The 23,740-nt window shown below is 48.0% G+C and overlaps 1 protein-coding gene across 2 annotated transcripts; it reads left to right on the top strand.

Annotated features, from left to right (window-relative positions):
* The first annotated feature begins 2,152 nt into the window (after positions 1-2,152).
* Positions 2,153-22,743, top strand: Abhd5 (abhydrolase domain containing 5, lysophosphatidic acid acyltransferase). 2 transcript variants are annotated; one of them, XM_048334617.1, is made up of 7 exons: positions 2,175-2,328; positions 11,963-12,048; positions 15,507-15,879; positions 19,579-19,733; positions 21,409-21,520; positions 22,091-22,277; positions 22,381-22,743. In XM_048334617.1, the coding sequence occupies exons 1-7, from the start codon at positions 2,282-2,284 to the stop codon at positions 22,468-22,470; spliced, it is 1,050 nt and encodes a 349-aa protein (XP_048190574.1). In that variant the 5' UTR covers positions 2,175-2,281; the 3' UTR covers positions 22,471-22,743. The 2 variants fall into 2 exon arrangements, with proteins under 2 accessions (XP_048190573.1, XP_048190574.1); XM_048334616.1 differs by lacking the exon at positions 11,963-12,048 and having other exon boundaries at positions 2,153-2,328.
* Positions 22,744-23,740: the final 997 nt, after the last annotated feature.

The raw sequence follows: 23,740 nt of genomic DNA, 5'->3' as shown, positions 1-23,740 counted from the left end.
TTTTGTTTTTTTCATTAACCTCTGCCTCCTTGCTCTGACCCCAAATCCACCCGCTTTCATAACTTCCATAACCACAGGAAGGTCTATGCCCCTCGCTGGCAATAAACAGCCCTAGGCTATTGAGAATCAAGCCTAATCTATTCCTTTTCCTTTCTCCTCCATTTTCCTAACTGACATCCAAAGAAGGGTTCTGCCTCTGGCAGCTCTCCTCTGTCACCCAGTTCTTTATCTTGTCTGTAACCCTTAATCTACTCCTCCTCACACATACCTGGCCCCCTTCCATTCCACTTGCTTTCCCCTTCAGCAGTGGTGTGTTATAAGGGTAGAGTGAATGTCTGATGGGCGTTTTCCTGAGAACCAGGTGTAGGTGGCTTGTGATTGTCAACCTAGCTAGCTGCTCAGGAGGCTGAAATCACAGTGATAGAGCTCCAAGCTCATCCAGGCAGGAAAGTCTGAAGCAGAACTGTGTGGCTCATGTGGTAGCGTCCTAGCCTTGAGCACCAAAGCTCAGGGACAGTGCCCAGGCCTTGAGTTCAAACCCTAAGACCAACAGGGGGGAAAACAAGTTTCCCAGAGGTGACTGACTACATAGTAATAGTTAAAAACTGTCAAGTCATGACCTCACTATCCACAAGAAGGAAACCAAATTTCCTGCTTGGTATGAAAACAAAAACCAGGAAGCAATCTGTGGGACAGTCAGGAGTGCCTTTGAGATCAGCACTTGAGAGAGAAAGGAGGTCAAGGTTTGGGTCAAGGGAGAAGCTGGAGTGTGGGCCGCTCAGTAGTCTCAGGCTCAGGGAATTCTGCAACAGGAAAAAAAACAAAACCTCACCTCAGCAGGATGGTCCTACTTTGGCTGAAAAAATGGCTGCTTCTCTTTCATGCCCCCCTATTCTTTCTTCTGTTATTCGGTGAGAAAACAGAGAAGCCACTTTGTGGGAGGTCAAATTGGGAGTCTTTACTGGAGAGTAGGCGAATGCTGGTGGACTCCTGTTGCAAAGGCCTGGAGCCCCTCGACTACACTTAACACTGTCAGAAAACTGAGCCAAGAGAGCGGGAGAGGAAAGAAAGAGCAGAAAAACAATGCCAACACACCAGATCAGCTTCAATGGGGAGCTGAAGTGGGACGCCATATTGACTATAGAGGAAAACCAGGAGACAGGACAAGAACAGACATGTGGCTTGATATACCCAAGCCTGGGCTGGCCGGAGCAGGGTCACCAGGAGCTTGCAAGTTCACAACCCAAGACTGACAGGTCCAGTAACCTATCATCCCAGTCCCCACCCCCTGACTCTAGGAATACAGGCACATCCATCAACTGCGAGGTGGGACTTGTCTGCCTCCACCATGAAACCCAAGATGGCACCAGTTAAACCCAATATACCTATCATCCACCCCAGGGCCAAGATGGGCGCCAGTCAGATGCAGCATCCCTACTTCAGTTCATGACCCATCTCCAGGGCCTGACTTTGGGGGGGAAGCATGGAGAAAATCTTCTTATCCTAAAGAATACTTACCTTGGGCTGGGAATGAGGCCCAGTGGTAGAGCGCTGGCCTAGCAAGCATGAGGCCCTGGGTTCGAGTCCCCAGCACCACAGACACAGAAAAAGCCAGAAGTGGCGCCGTGGCTCACATGGTACAGCGCTAGCCTGGAGCAAAAAGAAGCTCGGGGCCTGAGGCCCAGGCCCTGAGTTCAAGCCCCCAGCAGTGGCGCCGAGCGCGCATGCGCACCTGCGCACACGCACATTGGCCAGCGCCAATGTCCCCGGACCATCAACAATAATAGCAGGATGATGCATTAACGAATCACTACCCAACAGGCCCGAACGAGTCCCTCCAACTCCCCGGGGTTCACCGAGGGGACGGGCGCCCACGCCACCTCAGCCACGCGTCGTCGCCTCTCCGCGTCACGTGCGCGCCCCGCCCTCCGCGAGATAGCGCATGCGCAGTTGTAAATGGGGGGGGGGGGGAAAAACCACTAGTTTCAGCCACACACATGCGCAGTTGGGAAAGCGCAGGCTGGCTCTCCCTCTCGCCGGCCGCCCCCACCCCCACCCCGCCCCTCGCCTCGGCACCGCCCACTGGGTGACCACGCACGCGCAGTGGTGGTGGCAGGGAGCGCAGGGCGGGGCGGGGAGGACGCGACGTTTCCGCGCGTCCGGATTCCCTCCGTGTGGGGCGACGACGCATGCGCGCATTGCGCAGCCTTAAGGGCGGCCGCGGCGGCCCGGGCGGGCCCAGTCGGCCTGTCAGCCGGCTTGGAGACGTCTCCCCGCGGCGATGGCGGCGGAAGAAGAGGAGGTGGATTCGGTGGACGCCAGTGAGGGGTGAGTAGCGGGGAAAGTGGGGTTCGGGGCGGGGTGGTGGGGGGGGGTGTTCTCGGCGTGTGTGCGCGTGCGCGCGCGGGGTCCCCGTCCCCTCGTGGACGGCGCCGCGGCCTCGGTGACACCCCGGGGCGGCTGGGCGGGCGGGCGGACGGCGGCGACGCCGGGCTACGCTCCCGGATCCCGCCCGGGGTCGACTCCGCGCGGCTCCCCGAGGAGCCCCGGGAAGCCGCGGAAAGCCTCGCCGCCACCCCCACCCCCCCACCCCCGATCACCGGGCGGGGTCGGGGCCCGCACCCGGCCGGCCGGGAAATGGCCGCTGCCGGCCCCGGCCTGAGCGCTGTCCAGCCGGGGACGGGGCGGACGGCGCCTGGAGCTGGGCGGGGGGGAGGGGGGGCGGTACTTTGGGGGTGCAGGGAGGGGCCGCTCCCCCAGGGGACAGCGATGGGGCTCTTCCTAGGGGGAGGGGGAAACATTTCCTTTGGGGACAGCAGGTGGGGGGCTCTTCAGCAGGTGGGGGGGCTCTTCCCTGGGGACATCAGGTGGGGTTGCTCTTCCCTGGGGATAGCATGGGGGGGGGGCTCTTCCCTGGGGACAGCAGGTGGGGGGCTCTTCAGCAGGTGGGGGGGCTCTTCCCTGGGGACAGCAGGTGGGGGGCTCTTCCCTGGGGACAGCATGGGGGGCTCTTCCCTGGGGACAGCAGGTGGGGGGGCTCTTCCCTGGGGACAGCAAGGGGGGCGGGGGCTCTTCCTTGTGGAGGTGAGGAGCAGCCAAGCACGAGGGGATGAGGCGGGGGAAGGTGGGCATGGGGCTGGTTCGGGATTGCCCAGCAACTTTTCCCTCTCAGAAACTTGGTTGGAAGAAGTTGGGCGCTCTAAGATAGAGTTGGTGGAGCCAGGCGTCGATGGCACGTGCCTGTCATCCTCGACAGAGGTGTGTCAATCCCAGGCAGGAAAGCCTATGAGACTCTTACCTCCAGTTATGCACCAGAAAGTGGAGATGTTACTTAAATGGCAGGAAAAAAAAAAACCACCACAAAACAAGAAACAACTAAGAGACACTGCACCCAAGCCCTGTGTCCAAACCCCAGTACTGGCATTCAAAACAAAACAAAACAAAAAAGGTTGCTCAAGGCAATCACCCCATCCAAAGTTGCTCTTATTTGCCTGTTCCGCCTTGTTTTGCTGGTTCTTCCTGTTTGTACTTTGTGGGATCAGCTGATCTGGCTTTATTGGAGTGAGTGTGTATGTGTGTGTGTGTGTGTGTGTGTGTGTGTGTGTTTATCTGCCCTTTGGGGTCTGGGCAGAAGATACATACTTTTGGAAACTGTGGACAGTGGGGGACAGATGTCTAACAAGCTTTCTGGTAAGACTGGGTTTTAAGTGATTCTTTTCTATCTGGAACTGACTTCATGCACTTGTGAGCCAAAGAACAGCAGCATTTCATTTGTAGAAAAAATTCAAAATTTACCAATGAAGTTATTGCTTCACTTCTTAAGACGAATATTTTTATTTTGGGAAGTACATTTCTATATGTCTTCCTTGTAACATTTTGGCTACCCCTTTTTTCTTTTTTTTTTGCCAATCCTGGCCTTGAACTCAGGACCTGGGCACTGTCCCTGGGCTTCTTTTCTATATATGTGGTACTGAGAAATCGAACCCAGGGCTTCATGTATTTGAGGCAAGCACTCTACCACTAGGCCATATGCCCAGCCCCAATGGCTACCTTTTTTGGGTGCCAGTGTTGGGACTTGAACTCAGGGCCTGAGCACTCTCCCTGGCTTTTTTCTTTTTTTCTCAAGGCTAGCACTTTATCACATGAGCCACAGCGCCACTTCTGGCTTTTTTCTATATATATATGGTGCTGAGGAATCGAACCTAGGGGTCATGTAGATGAGGCAAGCAATCTACCACTAGGCTATTAAAAGAAAAAATTGAAAGCAGGAAGAAGGAAGTGACATGGAAACATCAGAGAGGGTGATCTATTTCAAAATACACTGTACACATCTGTGAAATTTTCATAATGAAACCCTTTGTGCTATTAAAAATACAATTTCAAAAGTTAGACGTGCAATTTTACTTTCATTAGCTTAAAGAATGTAGTTGGGTGGTAAGTTACAGGCTCACACATGTAATCCTAATTACCCAGGAGGCTGAGATTTGAGGTTTTGTAGCCAGTCTGGGCAGAAAGCCCATGAGAGAACTCTTTATCTTCAGTTAACCAGTAAAAAGCCAGAGGTAGAGGTGTGGCTCAAGTGGTAGAACTTTACCCCTAAGCAAGAGAGAGAAAAAAACTCTAAGAAACAGAGCCCAGGCCTTGAGTTTAAGCCATAGTGCTGGCACACACATACAAAAGAAGATATATATATATATATATATATATATATATATATATATTTTTTTTTTTTTTTTTTGCCAGCCCTGGGGCTTGGACTCAGGGCCTGAGCACTGTCCCTGGCTTCTTTTTGCTTAAGGCTAGCACTGTGCCACTTGAGCCACAGCGCCACTTCTGGCCATTTTCTGTATATGTGGTGCTGGGGAATTGAACCCAGGGCCTCATGTATACAAAGCAAGCACTCTTGCCACTAGGCCATATCTCCAGCCCTGAAGATAGATATTTTTGACAATAGTTCTACTTGTTGTGAGTAAGACAATTTGAGGGACACATGATCTCAGTGATACAATAGTGTTTGGGGTTTGGAAAGACGGCAGAGGAGGAAAATTGCAAAATATTAGGAACTCGGTTCTCCTGATGTTCTGCGTGTGGGTCCACAGTTTTGGTATGTTGATGGATTTCCTTGTTATGATGCCTTGAGACACTCACCATCATCATGACATCATAAGCTACTCAAATGGCAGCTCGTGTTCCCAGTAGGTTGGTCAGACATTTTTTGGCTCTGAGACTCTTCTTTATAGTCTTGATGTTGTTTGGAGGCCTGGGGTTCCAGAGCACAACCCCAAAAGGAATTTGTGGGTGGTGACTGGATGCCATTGATAGCAGACCTTAGGAAATCATGAGTAGCTGACTAGCCATAATCCCTAGATAGAGCCAAACTCACTGGCGTGCTTGGCAGTACGCTTGATGAAGCAGTGTCAGTTCTCCACTCCAGTATGGCCTTCAGAACCTGGAAAGGCTTAGCTCCTGCGGGGGCCTCCCCAAGTGTGGCCATAGTGGATCTCAGGTCCACCCTCGGTGCTAGGTATGACGGTCTCCTTTTGTTCTTGGAACTGCATCCAGCAAAGTAGAAGGAGCCATATTGGAAGCCCTAGGTGTCTGAATTTAGTCTAAGCCATTCTTCGTCCTGCCCTCCCTCAAATGTTCCCGCTGCTTTTTCACTTGGGGTGGAACTCGGGATATGCGACTCTTATTTTGAATCAAGTTCCCTAGCCTTAAGATAGTTGAGGGTTTAGGTGATGCCATGGTTTGGAAATGGTTTAACTGTTCCTATGTACTTGGCTTCACTGGTTGAAATTTGATCCCCATTGTGAGGTGTTAAAGAGGTGGAACTTAATCTGACTCATTGGGCCTTTGGAAGAGCTTGGGAGAAAAGATAAGGTCATGAGTGTGGAGCCCCAATGACTAAATCCTTATAGTTTTATGGGGAAAGAGACAGACAGACAGGAGACATGTATATACTACATAAGCATCTTATCTCGTGTCATAAGATGCCCTGTGCCACTCTGGGGCTTTGCCAAGCCAGAAGTCCAATGTCAGATACCGGGCCTCCAGAACAATGACCAAGATAGCTCTTTCCTTTATATCTTAGTCTGTCTTATTGGTAACAGAAAATAGACTGATGTAGACAGGAAGATAGCATCAACAAAGCAAAACACTTATACTAGCTACCTAACAGCTTTTTGGAGCATCTCATTCTTGTCCTTTCCTTTGTGGCTCTTAGAGAAGATGGACATGGGGTGGGTTGAAGGTGGGTGAGAATGTTGAAGGATGTGACACCGATCAAGATGTGTCATGCTGGGCCCCGGTGGCTCACGCCTGTCATCCTTTTTTTTTTTTTTTTTTTTGCCAGTCCTGGGGCTTGGACTCAGGGCCTGAGCACTGTCCCTGGCTTCTTTTTGCTCAAGGCTAGCACTCTGCCACTTGAGCCACAGCGCCATTTCTAGCCATTTTCTGTATATGTGTTGCTGGGGAATCGAACCCAGGGCCTCATGTAGATGAGGCAGGCACTCTTGCCACTAGGCCATATCCCCAGCCCTCATGCCTGTCATCCTAACCACTCAGGAGGCTGAGATCTGAGCATCAAGGTTCAAAGCCAGCCCGGACAGGAAAGTACATGAGACTTTATCTCCAATGAACCACCAGAAAACTGGAGGTGGTGCTGTGGATCAAAGTGGTAGAGTGCTAGCCTTGAGCACAAAAGATGAGGGACAGTGCAAGCCCTACAACTGACCAAAATTTTTTTAAAAGATGTATCATAAACTGCTTTGTTATATAGTACCACCTTTGTACAACTACTCAGAGATAATTTTTACAAATTAAAAGAAGAAATGCACATGCTGGAGAGCTATTTTTGCTTTCTACATCCAACCCTTTTCAGTTGCAATACCATTGAGAAAGCTCAATGTGACAAGAGTTAGGGGTAGCTTGTGTGGATTGCTACAAGCTTGTCCAGTAGGGCGTAGAGGAATTTCTCGGTTGCAGAATAGATCAGCACTGGCATGCTGGAGTTGATTTGTCCTTGGCAAAACCATTACTGCATTTTAAGTAGAGGCAGTCTCCTAAAATGTCTGTTGGAGAAGACTGAATCTCTCTCTCTCTCTCCTATACTCCACCAATTCTAATTGTTGGTCAGATGTTAGCATTTGATGGCTCAGCTGTAACAGGTTCCCTTGCCAAATGCGCTTTGTGAAAAAAGCAAAACACAGTTCTTCCCCTTGGCTTCCTCCAGTTAGAACAAATTATATTCTTTTGGCTACCCAGAATCACAACTGTGGCATTTGATTGTTTGACTCCCCTCCACCCCCTTTATGGCCCCTGAACACCAAATCTGTTAGCAAGTCCCATAGACCCTAATTTGACAACATCTTTTCCTGTCTGCCCGGTCATCACCCTTGAATTATCACATGCTTAGTAACAGGCTCCTTTCATGAATTATTTTCCCACTTCCAAGAGAACACTGTGTGTGTGATTACACACACACACACACACACACACACACACACACGGTTCTTCTCTATCATGTGTTCTCAACCTGAGCTCTTTGTAGGCAGTGCAGCTCTCATTCTTCCTACTCATCTGACTCTTAAAATCCTAGCCACACCCACTTTTCCTTGTTTCCTAAACTTGTTCCCCTCCTATTTCCCCATAGCTTGCTTCACAGTGGTAATTACTCTTCTCTGAAAGTCCATGGTATTGTTCTAAACTCCCCTTCCTCTACCCCCCCCCTTTTTTTTGTCAGTTGTAGCGCTTGAACTCAAGGTCTTGGCACTGTCCTTAAGTTTTTTTTTGCTCAAGACTAGTGCTGTACCACTTTGAGCCACAGAAGATAAGAGGCCCATGGACTTTCCTGCTCAGACTGGCTTCAAACAGCAATGCTCAGATTGAACAGCTAGGATGACAGGCATGAGCCACCAGTGTCCAGCAAGGACAAAGATAAATAGTAAGCTTTGATGATAATATTTTCTTCAATATTTCAATTATATGTAAATTATCCTAACAAACATTAAGATCAAGAACTTAATAGGTGAGGAAGCTGGAAACATGGCCTAGTGGCAAGAGTGCTTGCCTCGTATACATGAAGCCCTGGGTTTGATTCCTCAGCACCACATATATAGAAAAGGCCAGAAGTGGCGCTGTGGCTCAAGTGGCAGAGTGCTAGCCTTGAGCAAAAAGAAGCCAGGGACAGTGCGCAGGCCAAAAAAAAAAAAAAAAAAAAGAACTTAATAGGTGATTATGTATTTTTCAGCTATGTGACTTAAAGTTTTTCCTCATAAGACCTCCAGAAAAGTTTGAATTGAAACAGGACAATAATTAGAACTCTGAACTTAAATTATACTGGGGAGGATGAGAAGAGGATTCTATTTCATGACCTTAGATGAACCAACTCATGCCACAGTGTTCTGCCTGCTTTCCAAAATGCCAGTCACAGACCAGCTAATGAGGATTTCAGTGCTGTGACGAAGGAAAAACGTGGGAACCAAAGATGGGGAAGTTCCAGGGGCCTGCTTAACAAATAATAGTTTTTTAAAACCCCACTGGATAATAATCATAAAGATTTGACCCATAATACTTCTAATAGCTATTCTGAAACCTTAAATTGGTTTAAAAAAAAAAAAAAGCTTTGACTGATTGTTAGGTTTTTAGTCTTACCTCATGATTCTGTCATTTCCCAATCCTGATTGTGAGTTACTTACTTCTTCTCAATCATGTGTAGCCCAGTTCTGGTGACTCATAATCCTAGCTACTCATGAGGCTGAGATCTGAGGATTGGGATTTAAAACTTACCAGAACAGAAAAGCCTTTAGGCTCTCATCTGGCCAAAAAAAAAAAAAAGGAAAAAACTGGAGATAGAGGCATGACTTACATAAAGCGCCCTAGATTCAAGCCTCGGTATTGGCACACAAAAATTATCCATAGAGAGGAGTTTCTTTCAAATAACCAGCTTAAGGTCTAGTATTTTTAAATTTATTTTCTTTTAAGAATGAATTCTTTAAGTCTTTCTTTTTCCCTCCCTCCGCTCCCTCCTTTCTTCCTTTCCTTCCTTAGACTGAGGATTGAATGTAGGGCATTGGATTTACTAGACAAGCACTCTACTACTTGAACTAGTTATTAATGTGTTCAGATATACTAGAATATGTTTTGTCATTAATCTAGTGGTCATAATAACTTGAATCATTTACTTACCCAAAATAAACTGGCATATTGGTCTCGTCAGTTGTGAAGTGACATACACAATGCATGTTCTTTATTTCCCACCCACCCCCCACTTTTCCAAGAATAGGATTTAAGAATTCAGCTCCCAAGAAAGAATGTCTTTAATTTAAGTTACAATTTTGAAGTTGGAAGTTTCAATTCTTCATTGGTGGAGGAATTCTTTCAGAGGATTATAGATAGTCACATGTCTGTTCATTTGAATTTTTGCAATGAAAATCAAAAGGTCATGGCTCTTAAAACTAAGAGAAATTGGCCGGGAATGTGGCTTAGTGGTAGAGTGCTTGCCTGGCATGCATGAAGCCCTGGGTTCCATTCCTCAGTACCACATAACAGAAAAAACTGGAAGTGGCTCAAGTGGTAGAGCACTAGCCTTGAGCACAGAGAGGCTCAGGGACAGTGCCCAGGCCCTGTGATCTAGCTCCAGCACTGGCAAAAACAACTAAAAAAACCTATGCTTACATTTGTTTAGAGAGTAATAATAAACATTTTTTTCCTCTTGACCATACCAGGAATGGACACTACCTTACTTTATTTTGGAATTAGCATACATTTGTAATCAGGAGAGGGTTTCTTGTGTTATTTCCATATATACACATAGTGAACTTTGAACAACTTCTCTTTCCTCCACCTTATTTCCATTCTTCTCCTTCCTGGAATGGAGGCTATTTTAAACAAAACTGTAATATACTGAAATCATCTTTACTTATAACCTAATTAGAAAATGTTATTTTAAGTGGCCAAGAGTGTGTGGAAATTGGCCAGACGTGTATATTTTCTTCAGAATCCTTTGAAACCTTTTTCACTGTTTCACAATATTTATAGATTGTGTAATTCAGGTTTAGTAATACTATATAGATAGTCCGATGTCTCTGAGAACAAAACAGGAATTACCAGGAAACTTACATGTTCATGGCATGGGGGACGAGGACAATGTTAGTGATATTTAAAAAAACAAAAAATAGATAGAACAATAGCTCAAAAGCTATGTATGTACGTTCATATAAGACAAGGGTAAGCAAACCCTATTGCTGACATTACATTTAAAGCCCTAGGTGAATTTCCTTTGGCTTAGGCCACGTGGCTACTGTATATGTTCTTGGTTCACTGTGTTTGTATATATGTCTACCTCACCTAGGGAAGGGAAAGAAAAACAGGGTGTAAGATATCACAAGAAATATACACACTGCCCTACTATGTAACTGTACCCCTTTTGCACAACACCTTGTCAAAAAAATAATTAATAAATAATAAAAAATAGAAAGTTTAGGGGAAACATTAATGTCTAACAGGATACTTAAAATGAAATGTTTGGGTAAATGTACTCTGTGAACATGTTAAGCACATCTTACTTGGTTTTCCTTACAATTACCAACTTCTAGAATAGTCTTTTAAAAACTGCCTAACCCTCTAGTGGTTTTAGATGGAGAATCATTCTGTTTTTCCACTGGTTGCATTAGAGCTGGGACCCTGTGCCTTGCTAGTGAGGTCAGTGCCTAGTAGAAAACATTTTGGCAAACAGTGCTTCCTGATATTGTAGATGTTTTACGTTTGGAAAGTTCCAATCCCTGTGGGCAAATGGCTTTTTCTTTGTATAGCAATCCATACATTTTGGTTTTCTAAAGTCAAGGAGATCAGTGATAGATGTTGCAACTGCTGATCTGCTTAGATAAAAGAGGTTTGGCTTTCCTGTTTATTGCCCAGAGCCCTGTATCTAAGTTTACTAGTTCGCCACTGGGCCCTGTGCAATTTCACTTTCCATCCTGTGACCTCACAAGGCTGACTGGCTTCAATCCCGTGTCCTCGGTAATAGCCTCATCCTAGTTCCAATCTTGGACATGGCAGGCCTGCGGGATGCTGGGTAATAATGGTGCCTGGCAGAGGGGGCAAGGCGGGGGGAGGTAGGGGCAGGGGTGTCTTGAAAGGTTTGGTTAAGTTACTCCAAAGACAGGAAGTCCCAGGTTTTAGGAGGTTGAGGTGACTCTTAAACAAAGAGGAAGACAAGTCAGGCTCATTTTTTTTCACTTTCTAGAAGTGTTCCTTTGAGGCACTTATGTAACTGGCTCTTTGAACCGTCTTTCACTTTCTAGAAGTGTTTCCTTGCTTTTCATTTTCTAGAAGTGTTCCTTTGAGCCAGTTACATAAGGAATACTTCTAGCAAGTAAAAAGCGTTTAAGATGGGGGTGTATATTAATATAAATATAGAGAGAGAGTTTAAGATGGGTGTCGATGGGAATATATAATGTATATACTCTGTGTGTGTGTGTCCATCTTAAACTCTAGAGCGTTTCTCAGACAGAGGTAAAAGTAGAAGACAGTTCCTACAAAACACTTTCTATCTAGCCAAAGTAAACCTGAACAAAGACGTTATTAGGACTTAGGGGGAAAAAAGATGCTATTTTGCAGATTTCATGAAGGATGAAAATGAGATACTTTACTATGCTTTATTAAGTAGAGCTTTTCAGTTTATGCTTTAGAAAAAGTCTGACTTTAAGAAATTGTCCACTTCATAGAGTGCCAGCCTTGAGCAAAAAAGCTCAGGGACAGCACTCAGGCCTTGAGTTCAAGCCCCAGGACCAGTACCAGGCCAAAAAACAAACATCATTCGCTCTATTGAAAAGGCTGCTATAGGGCTGGGAAGGTGGCTTAGTGGTAGCGCGCTCGCCTAGCATGCATGAAGTCCTGGGTTCCAGAAGTTGAGCCCAGGGCCGAACTCACCTTTTTTGCATTTTGTTTTTTGGCACTCTAGGTCAGGATGGCTAACGGGTTGGCTTCCCACTTGGTGCCCTACGTCTACGTCACACCTTAAAGAAGCCGAAGAGAAAATGTTAAAATGTAAGGTTTTCCTTCTTGTACATTAACCTGACCTGCTTACTAAAATAGCTCAATGTATTACCTTGCCCTCCCGCTGGAGATAAGTTGATGGTGTGTTAGCAAAAAGTCAACCGAAGGGGCTGGGAATATGACCTAGTGGTAGAGTACTCGCCTTGTATACATGAAGCCCTGGGTTCGATTCCTCAGCAGCACATATATAGAAAAAAGCCGGAAGTGGTGCTGTGGCTCAAGTGGCAGAGTGCTAGCCTTGAGCAAAAGAAGCCAGGGACAGTGCTCAGGCCCTGAGTCCACACCCCAGGACTGGCAACAAAAACACAACAAATAAAAAGTCAACAGAAGAAAGGTCTTTCCTCTCCTGTGTCAGCCGGGGCTCTGACATGCTCTGACATGCGCAGTGTTTTGATCTTGAGTGTTTTAATCTTGTTAAACTCTCCATTAAGTAAGCCCCCTCCCCCCCAGGAGCTTTGCTTCCTAGGTTCTAGCTATGGATAATCAACCACATTACTAACGAACACTGCATAATGGAAACCTATATTAATGTAGGAATTTCGTTGAAAACCCAACTACAGGTTACAAGAAGTATTTATTCAAAGAGGACTACTTTCCAAACGAAAGTATCATGAGAAGAGTAACATTATATTTGCAAACTGCTTTCAGATCTGGTTTAATAGAAGGCAGTAGGATTCCCATATCTATTTCTACACCCAGTCTCTTAGGGACTCTTGTGTCTTGTGACCTGGAAAAAACTGTTCACCCATCAGAGAATGAGAGTGAAAAAAGACACATAGAGTTGTAATGTTATTTGTTTATTTATTTATTTATTTTGGTCAGTCATGGGGCTTACACTCGGGGCCTGGGTATTGTCCCTGAGCTCTTTTTGCTCAAGTCTATAGTGCTCTTCCACTTTGAGCCACAGCATCACTTCCAATTTTTTGAGTGGTTAATTGGAAAGATGGAGTCTCACAGAGACTTTTCTGCCTGGACAGGCTTTGAACCATAGTCCTCAAATCTCAGCCTCCTGAGTAGCTAGGGTTATAGGCATTAGTGAGCTGTAGTATTATTATAAAACGGTTTCCTCAAAAACTGTTACAGACCCCTTCAAGGGGAATACCTTGAAAACAGATTCTGGGTATTCCACAGTCTCTGTCTGTCTCCTCTCTCTCTCTCTCTCTCTTTCTTTCTCTCTGTGTCTCTCTCTTTAGCCAACCAATCATGAGACTAATTCAGGGCCTGGCTGCTGCCCCTGAGCTTTTGTTCTCAAGGCTAGTCAGCGCCCAGCTGCTATTCTAAAGTCTTGTGCGTAGGAAGTACGCTGGACTGAAATGAGGCCTGGATGCCCCGCCCCCGCCCCGCCCCGCCCCAGCTATAACAGGAACCTGGCCAACTCACGCTGCTCAGCTTCCCATTTGCACCTTAAAATGAAGTAGGACGGTCCTTAGAATTCCTCCAGCTCTCCCATGCTAGGTGTTCTTCATTCTACATGTCTGCTGGCATGGATGTCTTCATTTTTATTTCTTAAGAGCACTGAAATTTATCCAAACTTGGGTCAGGACAGTTTGTTTTTAACAGTTTTGTTCTGCCTATACAATTAAAGGAGTGGATTCAGACTGTAGCTCATGGACGTGGTTGTATGTGCAGATGTTTGCTCCATCTGCTTTTCCTCTTCTCTACCATAGGAAGTGACCAGAATGAAATGTGTTCCAGTATATTCCTTAGGAAGGAAGGAGTCCTTAGCCTACTTACCATTTCAGCCTGTTCAATAGGCTTGAGTGATCTTATTCTCTACAAATCGGGCAGCGTTGTTGTTGTGGTTCACCAACGTGAAAACCACGTTGTCAGGACTCAAGGTCCTAGCCTTGCAGAGCATGAGTTGGTCCCCCTAACATCATGTGACCTGTACACGGGGATGAACTCTCAAGTAGACACAGATCATTCTTGTGGGAACACTCAAGTACCTGGGTTACGACTGCTGAACAACTTGGCTTAGTACTAATACCTGGTTCTCTTCCTTTCCTAAATGGGTGTGTTTCTTCTCTCTTAGGATCATGCTCTGTTAGTAGCATGGATGAATGCTGGCTTTCCTCTGTGCTGCCACTGTGTGACTCAAACCTGAGGTTCTTTCTTGGATTCACAGGCAGAAACACCTGGTTCTCTGTGTTTTATTGTGCATGTGTACCAGTCCCAAGGCTCGAACTCAGGGCCTGGGCACTGTCTCTGAGCTTCTTTTTCTCAAGACTAGCACTCTACCTCTTGAACCACAGTGCCACTTTCAGCTTTTTCTGTGTATGTGGTGCTGAGGAATCGAACCCAGGGCTTCCTGCATGCTAGGCAAGCACTCTACTGCTAAGCCACCTTCCCAGCCCTTGTCCATGTTTTGTCCACTGCAGATAAATATGTGCAAATATTTAAGGGATAGATCTAAAGTGTAACCTTCAGTTAATTGAATGTAAAGAAACCTTAAGATTAGTCTCACCCTTAGTGAGATTGGGGGGGCTATGTAAGGTCACGTGCCATTGAACACAAGTAAAAGGTTTGGTTTTGCTTTTTTAAAGGGGTGACATCGATCAAGATACAGTGTACTCATAACCTGACATGTTGAATTGAAACCCCTTTGTAAAAGTACTTAAAGATAATAAAAGCGTTAGTTTAAAAAAAAGAGTTGCTGTCAGTGGCTCATGCCTATAATCCTAGCCATTCAGGAGACTAAAATGTACGGATCACAGTTCAAAGCCAGCCCAGGTTGGAAAGGCCATGAGGCTCTTATCTCCGATTACCTACCTATAAAAAGGCAGAAATGGAGCTGTGGCTCAAGAGCTCAGGGATAGCAGCCAGGTCCTAGCTTCAAGCCCCAGGACTAGCACTAAATAAATCAAATCAGTAACAAAACTAGCAAAGAGTTTCAATCTACAAAATGGTGATTATTTGTATTTTCTTGGCCACTGCTGAACTTGAACTCAGGTGATGTGTGTCTCATGCTGAGAAGCTCTTATCCTTGTACCACCTCTTTTCTACTAAGCCTTGAAATGTTTCCTGTGGGTACCATGAAGCCTTCCCTCAGCTCATTCTTACTTCCAGTCTGACTGTCAGTCTTCAGTGCTTCACCAGCAAAATCAGGGTGCTATTCTTCGGTTCCCGTCTGCAGTACTGGGTCGGTGACCACTAGGTTCTTCTCCAGTTCTAGGCATTGATAGAGTGGAAAGACGTGAGGCGTTAATAGGACCTTGCCACAGATGATGACCACTTGAGGCTTATCCAAGGGAAGTCTTTACACATGGATACCGCGCAAGGCCATTTGCAATCGCTTGCTGTCATAGTCACACTTTTTTTTTTTTTTAGGGCTGCCCCAGTAAGAGCTAAAGTCCTACGATTGGGCCCACCTGGTTTCTAGAATATCTAGAGGAATCCTCTTTTCAGAAGGAGTGACGCTGACTGGCGTTTCTCTTCTTTGTTTTCATCAGGTGTCCCCAGCGCTTACAAAAAGGAGTCTGTTCGCATATCGAATGGAAATCGAGTGTGGACACTGAAGTTCTCACACAGTATCTCCAACAAGACTCCTCTGGTCCTCCTGCACGGCTTTGGAGGAGGTCTGGGACTCTGGGCACTGAATTTTGGAGATCTCTCCACCGACAGGCCCGTCTATGCCTTCGACCTGCTGGGCTTCGGGCGGAGCAGCCGGCCGCAGTTTGACAGCGATGCGGAGGAGGCGGAGAATCAGTTTGTGGAGTCCATTGAGGAGTGGAGGCACGCCTTGGGCTTGGACAAGATGATCTTGCTCGGACACAACCTGGGGGGATTCTTGGCTGCTGCTTATGCACTGAAGTACCCGTCAAGGTACGTGAGGCCCACCAGTGAGATCCATCCCCAGTTCTAATGGAGCAGGGCGTAGTGAGTCTTCACCCACCTACAAAAAGGCTCTCAGCTACTTCCATGGTGAATAGTTCCCCTGTGACCTCGCGTGATTTGAGCAAAGTTCTCCCTCGCTCCTCTGGAGAGGAAAAGCTCTTCCACTGAGCCTGGAGCTGGAAGGACTCAGGCGCTGGCTTGGCAGGCCTACCTGGTCTCTTCCCCACCCCACCTCACCCCATCCCAGTGTTCGGAGGAGCCGTTGGGAACAGCCCAGGGCTCCTTTCACCTGAAGAACACCTCCTTGTGCTCTGAGTTCTTTCTCATCGTTTTTCCTCGTTCCTTTCCTTGTTCTGTAACACGGTCCCATAGACATCCTGGTACGTTTGGTTTCTGAGACCGATTGTTCTTTTGCACTATTTCTAGCTGGTGGCGGGCTGGATCTCACAGATGCAGCCAGTCCGCCATGCAGACAAAGCGAAGTCTCCTGTCTTAGTGAGGGGATGGCCTCCATTGCCTTACCCTTAAAGGGTTGGCTTAGGATCCAGCCATCACACCTGTCATCCTCGCTACTCAGAAGGCTGAGATCTGAGGATCCCACTTCAAAGCCAGCCCAGGCAGCAAAGTCCATGAGACTCTGCTCTCCAGTTAACTACTGAAAAGCTGCGGATGGCACTGCGGCTCAAAGTGGTAGAGCACTAGCCTGGAGCACAAAAGCTCAGAGACAGTGCACAGGCTCCGAGTTCAAGCCAGGACTGGTACAATTTTTTTTTTTTAAGGTGTGGCTTCCAAATTCTCTTCAAACTCAAGGCAGACTCTCATGACGAACCTGGAGGAAGAAACGGGCCTCTCAGTATTTCAGAATCCAGGAGCTGCTGTCTGGGTCCTGTTCGGCAGCTGTTTTTTGTTTTGTTTTGTTTTTTGGCCAGAGTTGAGATCAGGATGAGATTTCTGATAAGCTGACTCACATGTGCTTTCTTATTGGACTCATTCCTAACCCTAAATCCATGAGTTCACACCCCATGAGTAGCCTCTGGAATATTATTATCCTAAGAATATGAGGTTGTGTAATAATAATAGGATACAAACACATTCACCCCAGGCCATTCCTCATAGCAAATGAGGCCCAAGTTCTTTCAAGGAAAGGCAAAACGAGTGCTCTCTTCCACAGGTCTCAGTGTTGTGAAGTCTTGAGGTATCATAGATCAAATGAAACTTGACATCTACCTTTATGTTGCTTATGATATTTCCTTTTTTTTGTTCTGGTCCTGGGGCCTGAGCGCAGTACATGGGCACTCTGATATGACTTGTTGGTTCAAGGCTAGTAGTGCTCTACCACTTGAGCCACAGCTCTACTTCTGACTCCTTGGTGGTTCATTGCCCAGGCTGGCTTCAAACCTCCGCCCTCAGATCTCAGCCTCCTGAGTAGCTAGGCGTACAGGTATGAGTTACCATTGCCCAGCTTGAGTTGTTTTTTGTTGGTTTGTTTTTCTTCTTCGTTTGATTTCAGTTATGACTGAGGAAAGGGACTTTAGAGTCATTGTCAGGTCATTCCTAGGGGAATTTACCAGGCACTTATTGACTGCTTTGGTGACAGTTAAATGATTGTGTTGTGTCCTGAGGACCTTTGTGCTTTGTTTGGAAGCCTTTTATGGCTCATAAAAGCCTAATATGACCATGGGGAAGTAATTTTACAGTTCCTTTTTTTTCTTCTTCTTCTTCATCAGGAACAAGTTTCATAAGATGGAAGAATTAAAGCTACTAAATAGAGCTGGGAATATGGCCTAGTGGTAGAGTTTTTGCCTCGAATACCTGAAAGGGTGCCCTGTGTTCCATTCCTCAGCACCACATATCTAGAAAAAGCCAGAAGTGGCGCTGTGGCTCAAGTGGTAGAGTGCTAGCCTTGAGCAAAAAGAAGCTGGGGACAGTGCTCGGGCCCCTAATTTCAAGCCCCAGGGCTGGTTAAAAAAAAAAAAAAGCTACTAAATAATATGAGACAGTTATATATAAGATTGGAATTAAAGCTATTAATGTATGAGACAGTTATATATGAGGTATGGAATACATATGGTTGGTAAAGAAGACATTTGGGGAAGGATGAGTAGATTATACTACTAATATTTCACGATGTCAGAAATGCTGTTAGCTCACACCTGTCATCCTAGCTACTCAGGAGGCTGAAATCTGCAGATCGAGGTTCAAGCCAGCCCAGGGCAGGAAAGATCTTGAGACTCTTATCTCCCATGAACCACCAGAAAACCAGAAGAGGAGCTGTGGCTCAAAGTGGTAGAGCACTAGCCTTGAACAAAAGAGCTCAGGGATGGCTCCCAGGCCCCGAGTTCAAGCCCCATGACTGACAAAAAAACTAGGGTAGATAGACAAGCTGTAGCTCACCAAGTTCCATTTTTCCCAAGCTAAAGGGTTCATTAGTCTCATGTTTGTGAAAAGGTTTTATTTTGTAAAGTCTGTTTGAACCTATTTTAAATCCTCACGTCTAGATGATAGACATTTTTTTTTTTTTTTTTTGCCAGTCTTGGGGCCTGAGTGCTGTCCCTGAGCTTCTTTTGCTCAAGGCTAGCACTCTACAACTTGAGCCGCAGCGCCACTTCCAACTTCTCTGTGTCTGTGGTGCTGAGGAATCGAGCCCAGGGCTTCGTGCGTGCTAGGTGAGCGCTCTGCCACTGAGCCGCCTTCCCAGCCCAGCAACGGACTGTTATGAGTATGCAAGGCTCCTTCATGGGTGTGATACAGAGCTTGAGTCACTTGTGATGGCAGCCTTCAGGAAGGTCAAATTTTTCTGAGGGGCCATGGGTCTGTGTCCCTTGCCAGAGTATAGCTTAATTAAGCAAATGGCCATTTCTCTTACCGCTGTTATATCCTGTTTTTTGTTAACATACATGATGATGATGGTGTGTGTGTGTGTGTGTGTGTGTGTGTGTGTGTGTGTTGGTCCTGGGACTTGAACTCAGGGCCTGGACACTGTCTCTAAGTTTTTTTTTGTGGGTCATGAGGCTGGAACTCTAGGCCTGAGCGCTGTCCCTGAGCTTTTTCCCTCAAGGCTAGCACTCTACCACTTGAGCCACAGTGCTACTTCTCATTTTCTGGTGGTTCACTGGAGATGAGTCTCACAGACCTTCCTGCCTAGGCTGGTTTAGAACCTTGATCATCAGATCTCAGCCTCCTGAGTAGCTAGGATGACAGGCGTGAGGCACTAGCACCCGGTCGTATTTATATATTTTATAAAGAAAGCTCTCTCTGTGCTATATACCACTCAAGTTGCATTGAATCTCAAGAGTTTCCACACCGTGAGAGCCTGATCTTCCCTGTGAGCATGAGTCTATGTTTACCTGATAGATTATTCTATTTAATAGTGATTATAGGGACTGGGAATGTGGCTTAGTGGTAGAGTGCTTGCCTACCATGCATGAGGGTCTGGGTTCGATTCCTCAGTACCACATAAACAGAAAAGGCCAAAAGTGGCACTGTGGTTCAAGTGGCAGAGTGCTAGCCTTGAGCAGAAAGAAGCCAGGGACAGTGCTCAGACTCTTGAGTTCAAGCCCCAGGTCTGGCAAAAAAATATACATATACATACATATATATATGTATATCATGTACATAAGGACATGAGGTCTTTTTACTTGGGGGGAATTTACCAAAGGATCTAAATGTGTTCTCTCCCCCCAACAGGGTTAGTCACCTCATTTTAGTGGAGCCCTGGGGTTTTCCTGAGCGACCAGACCTCGCTGATCAAGACAGACCAATTCCTGTTTGGATCCGGGCCCTGGGGGCAGCCCTGACCCCCTTTAACCCCTTAGCTGGCCTCAGGATTGCAGGACCCTTTGGTGAGTGCCTCCCTGCGGGAACGCAGAGCTCTTGCCCTCGCTTGAGCCCGGGGGAGCTGAAAGGCCTTCCCACTGGAAATGGGTTCCGTGCTGTGCATGGAACCCGCCGGACCCGCAGCCCCGGTGGCTCGGCCACACCACAGTGTTGGGATGGTCTTGCCCTTGCGATCGCCTCACACCACCTGGGAGCTCTGGGTCAGCACCGGGGCCCGCACCGTCACGCGCGAGAAGCACAGCGCCTGCAGCTCAGGAAGAGGTCAGAGTGCAAAGGGCAATCACCCCTGAGCCACCAGCAGAGTCGCGCGCCATCGGGATCTGCCAGTCACCATCGGAGTCAGAAGTCCTCAAAACAAACAAAGCTGCGCGCCTGCTTCTTCTCAGCGCCTCCATGAGCGCCAGGCCCCTCACCAGGATGGAGGAAGCCCATCTGTGCTCCCGAGGACTCCACACACCGCAGGTCATCCCTGCAGAGGAGGACGGAGCTGCGGAGAAGACGGTGGCCTCCTCTTGAACCTTCTGAACAAAAACCAAAGCAGCAAGGGTCTCTCTGGAAGGCGAATCCGCCGGCCTGGGGCCAGGGAATTCACATGTTGACCTGAGGGGGGGGGGACCATGTGCCTCGCACACTCACAGATTCCCTCCTTTCTCAATGATGTCCCCCTGTGCTCAGAAGAGAGCATGGGGTGACATTGGTGACCCCAGGATTTAGCACTCGCAGGGGCAGCACCATCGCCACTACTCCTGTGTGCTGGGGTCCTCCCACAGGCCCCCAGGCTGCAGCGATGGGGAAAGTACAAGTCGAAAAGTGAGCAGAGGCTGTGATGGACGCTCTAAAGCCACGCCCCCTGCCTCCCGGGGCTGCTGGGGACTCAGCCTCCCATCGCAAAGTGGTTGCTGGAGTGCAGTGATTCCTTCAGAGGGCAGGTGGCTCAGTGGTAGAGCGCTCACCTAGCGTGCATGAAGCCCTGGGTTCGATTCCTCAGTACCACATACACAGAAGAAGGCCAGACCAGGCACCTGGGCCTTACGCCTGTCATCCCAGCTATTCAGGAGGCTGAGATCTTGAAGGTCACAGTTCAAAGCCAGCTCAGGCAGGGAAGTCCATGAGACTCTTACCTCCAGTGAACCACCCGAAAACCAGAAGTGGCGCTGTGGCTCAAGTGCTAGAGAGCTAGCCTTGAGCAAAAGGAGCTCAGGGACAGCGCCCAGGCCCTGAGCTTGAGCCCTAGGACTGGCGCAAGAAAAAGGAAAGGAGGGGAGGGAAGGGAAAGAAAGAAAGAAAGAGAAAGAAAACCTTGTTGGGCCGAGCAGGGGATGCCTTTAATGCTAGCACTTGGGAGGCTGAGAAACAGGCTAGTATCGAAGGCTGCCTCACCCAGAGAGAAAGAGATTCTCTGTCTACTGGAAGTAGTTAATATATTTTCCTTAGGAAACGAATGCTTCTGAATTCCCAAAGCGCATGTGTAAGTCAGTACGCCGCACCTTTTGATTCTTGCACTAGTGGTCCCTTGGGGAATGGAAGACAGTAGCTTCCAGGGTGTGTGTTTTCTTGGACACATGTACGTGTGTGTTCATATAATCCTGTACGAACAAGCTCTGCGCTTTCTGCGTCGTCGTTTAGTGAGTTACCGTCAGCTCTCCTCTAAAACACGCGGTTTCATGTCCCACGAACTAGGGTTGAGCCTGGTGCAGCGCTTGAGGCCTGATTTCAAGCGGAAGTACTCCTCGATGTTTGACGACGACACTGTGACAGAATACATCTACCACTGTAACGTGCAGACTCCAAGGTAGGGGCTGCGACTCGAGTGTGTGCTTGTTTGGGTGCCAGTTCTGAGACGCGAGCTCAGGGCCTGGGCGCTGTCCCTGAGCTCTTTTGCTCTATAGCGCTCTACCACTTGCAATTTTCTGGGGGTTCATTGGAGATAGGAGTCTCATGGACTTTCCTGCTCGGGCTGGCTTTGAACCGTGATCCTCAGATCTCAGTCCCGCCCCCCTGCCCTCCCCCTCCCCCCATCCCTTGAGCCACATGCTCGGCCCATTTTTTGCTTTAGTTATTTTCCTGGGAAGGATCTGCTGTTTGCCCCTGGGCTGCCTTGGACTGGAATCCTACCCGTGCCTCCCAGTAGCTGGGATTACAAGCGCACACCACCATACTCAGCTTGTTAGTTGAGATGGGGGAAATCGCACTCATTTGCCGCCCAGTCGGGCCTTTAAGTTCCAAGACACTCTCCTTCCCGAGTGGCCGAGACTACAGGCGTGAGGCGCTGCGGGCGTGTGTTGCCCGGCGACGAGGCTGCAGTGTCCGCTCTTCCCCCCCAGCGTCACACCGTGTGTACTCTCCCTCCTTCCCTCCCAAGCGGCGAGTGTGCCTTCAAGAACATGACCATCCCCTACGGGTGGGCCAAGCGGCCCATGCTCCAGCGGATCGGCAAACTGGACCCCGACATTCCCGTCTCCGTCATCTTCGGCGCCCGATCCTGCATCGACGGCAACTCCGGCACCAGCATCCAGTCGCTGAGACCACACTCGCACGTGAAGACCATCGTGAGTGCACCCCCTCCCTCTCCCCCCCCTCCGCTGGGCGGGGTCCCTGCAAGGACTGGAAGACGCTTCTCCTTGATAACCATGTCTGCCCTTCCTCCCCCAGGCCATTCTTGGAGCAGGGCATTACGTCTACGCAGATCAACCCGAAGAGTTCAACCAGAAAGTGAAGGAGATCTGCAACACGGTGGACTGAGCACACAGCGCCGGGGCAGCGGCAGCCTCTGTGAGAGCAGGTGGCGGCGGGTGGCCCCCCCGAAGTTCCCCAGCGTCATCGACTGGGGAGCAAGGAGGGCGCCCCAGCCCCGGGTCCCTGCCTGTCCTTTGCACACGTTCTCCTCCTGGAGTCGCTTGCACCCATAAACCATTAGTGCCTTCCGGAAGAATGACTTCCTTCTCTCCTCCTCGACCCGGGATACACAAGTCTTCAAATTCAGTAGCTTTAAATAAAGGTGGTTTGTCCTCTCTGCTGTACTGAAACACTGTAATCGCCCAACTGACCTTTCTCATTTCCACCTAACTTTGGTAGTCGGGTTGCTTTTTATATTGCCAATTTAAAGGAGTGATTTCTGGGTGTATTCTGATACATTGTGTAAAGGATGCGCTTGATTTTCTCTGCGTGGATTCCACCCTGTGTAATAGTTGATTCCGTGAACTCCTGGCCCCGTGCACTTTATGTAGAAATGTGTCTCTGTTTCCAATACGTCGCCTCGGGTTGGAAATGGAGTGATAAAAACGAGAGTCAAGCCAGGTGCTCGTGTTCACACCTGTCATCCTAGCTACTCAGGAGGCCTAGATCTGAGCATCCTGGTTCAAAGCCAGCCTCGGTGGGAAAACCCATGAGCCTCTTACTCCAGTGAATCACCATAAAGCCAGGAGCGGCGCTGTGGCTCAGGGGGTAGAGCGCCAGCCTTGAGCACAAAGCTCAGGGACAGTGCTAGCGACTGCACCCGGGAACGTTCGTGTGGCATGGCTCGGTGCTTCTTAGACAGCGCCATGAACACTTCCGTGACTCGATCCTGGGACGCCCTCACAAAATCTGTCCCGTTTGCCCTCGCCTGAATGCTGTTCTTTTCCAGGGACAAGGATGCAGCAAGCAAGATTGCCTCCTTCAAGCGGATGTGAGCCACTGTTGGCTTTCTAGTAAGCAAAGTCATGTTATGTTGTATTTTTATGAACATTAACTCTCTTGTACATGGATACTAAACCTGGTTTCATTCTTACCACTAAACTTTAAAAAAAAAAATGGTGCTACTATGAATCAAGGCACCAAAAATGACTTCCTGCTGTGGTTTCTTTTGTACTGATCAGCTCATTGATTCCATGCCAGTAGTCATGTCGCAGCCATTCTGTACATTGCCAGAACCTGCCCTCAGGTGTTAGCACAGTCTTACAGTTTTACAAAGAGACAGAGATGGCCAGGCACTGGTAGCTCGTGTTTGTCATCCTAGCTCCTGAGGAGGCTG

Source organism: Perognathus longimembris, chromosome 26 (assembly GCF_023159225.1).
Source record: "Perognathus longimembris pacificus isolate PPM17 chromosome 26, ASM2315922v1, whole genome shotgun sequence".
NCBI classification, from domain to species: domain Eukaryota; kingdom Metazoa; phylum Chordata; class Mammalia; order Rodentia; family Heteromyidae; genus Perognathus; species Perognathus longimembris.
This window is presented reverse-complemented; position numbering and strand designations above follow the sequence as displayed.

What these genes read in the sequence shown, in the direction of transcription:
- Abhd5 (XM_048334616.1), top strand. Translation starts at nt 2,190, where the DNA reads ATGCGCGCATTGCGCAGCCTTAAGGGCGGCCGCGGCGGCCCGGGCGGG. An exon ending in TCGGTGGACGCCAGTGAGGG is followed by an intron (nt 2,329 to 15,506) that starts GTGAGTAGCGGG and finishes TGTTTTCATCAG; the next exon opens with GTGTCCCCAGCGCTTACAAA. An exon ending in CAGGATTGCAGGACCCTTTG is followed by an intron (nt 19,734 to 21,408) that starts GTGAGTGCCTCC and finishes CCCACGAACTAG; the next exon opens with GGTTGAGCCTGGTGCAGCGC.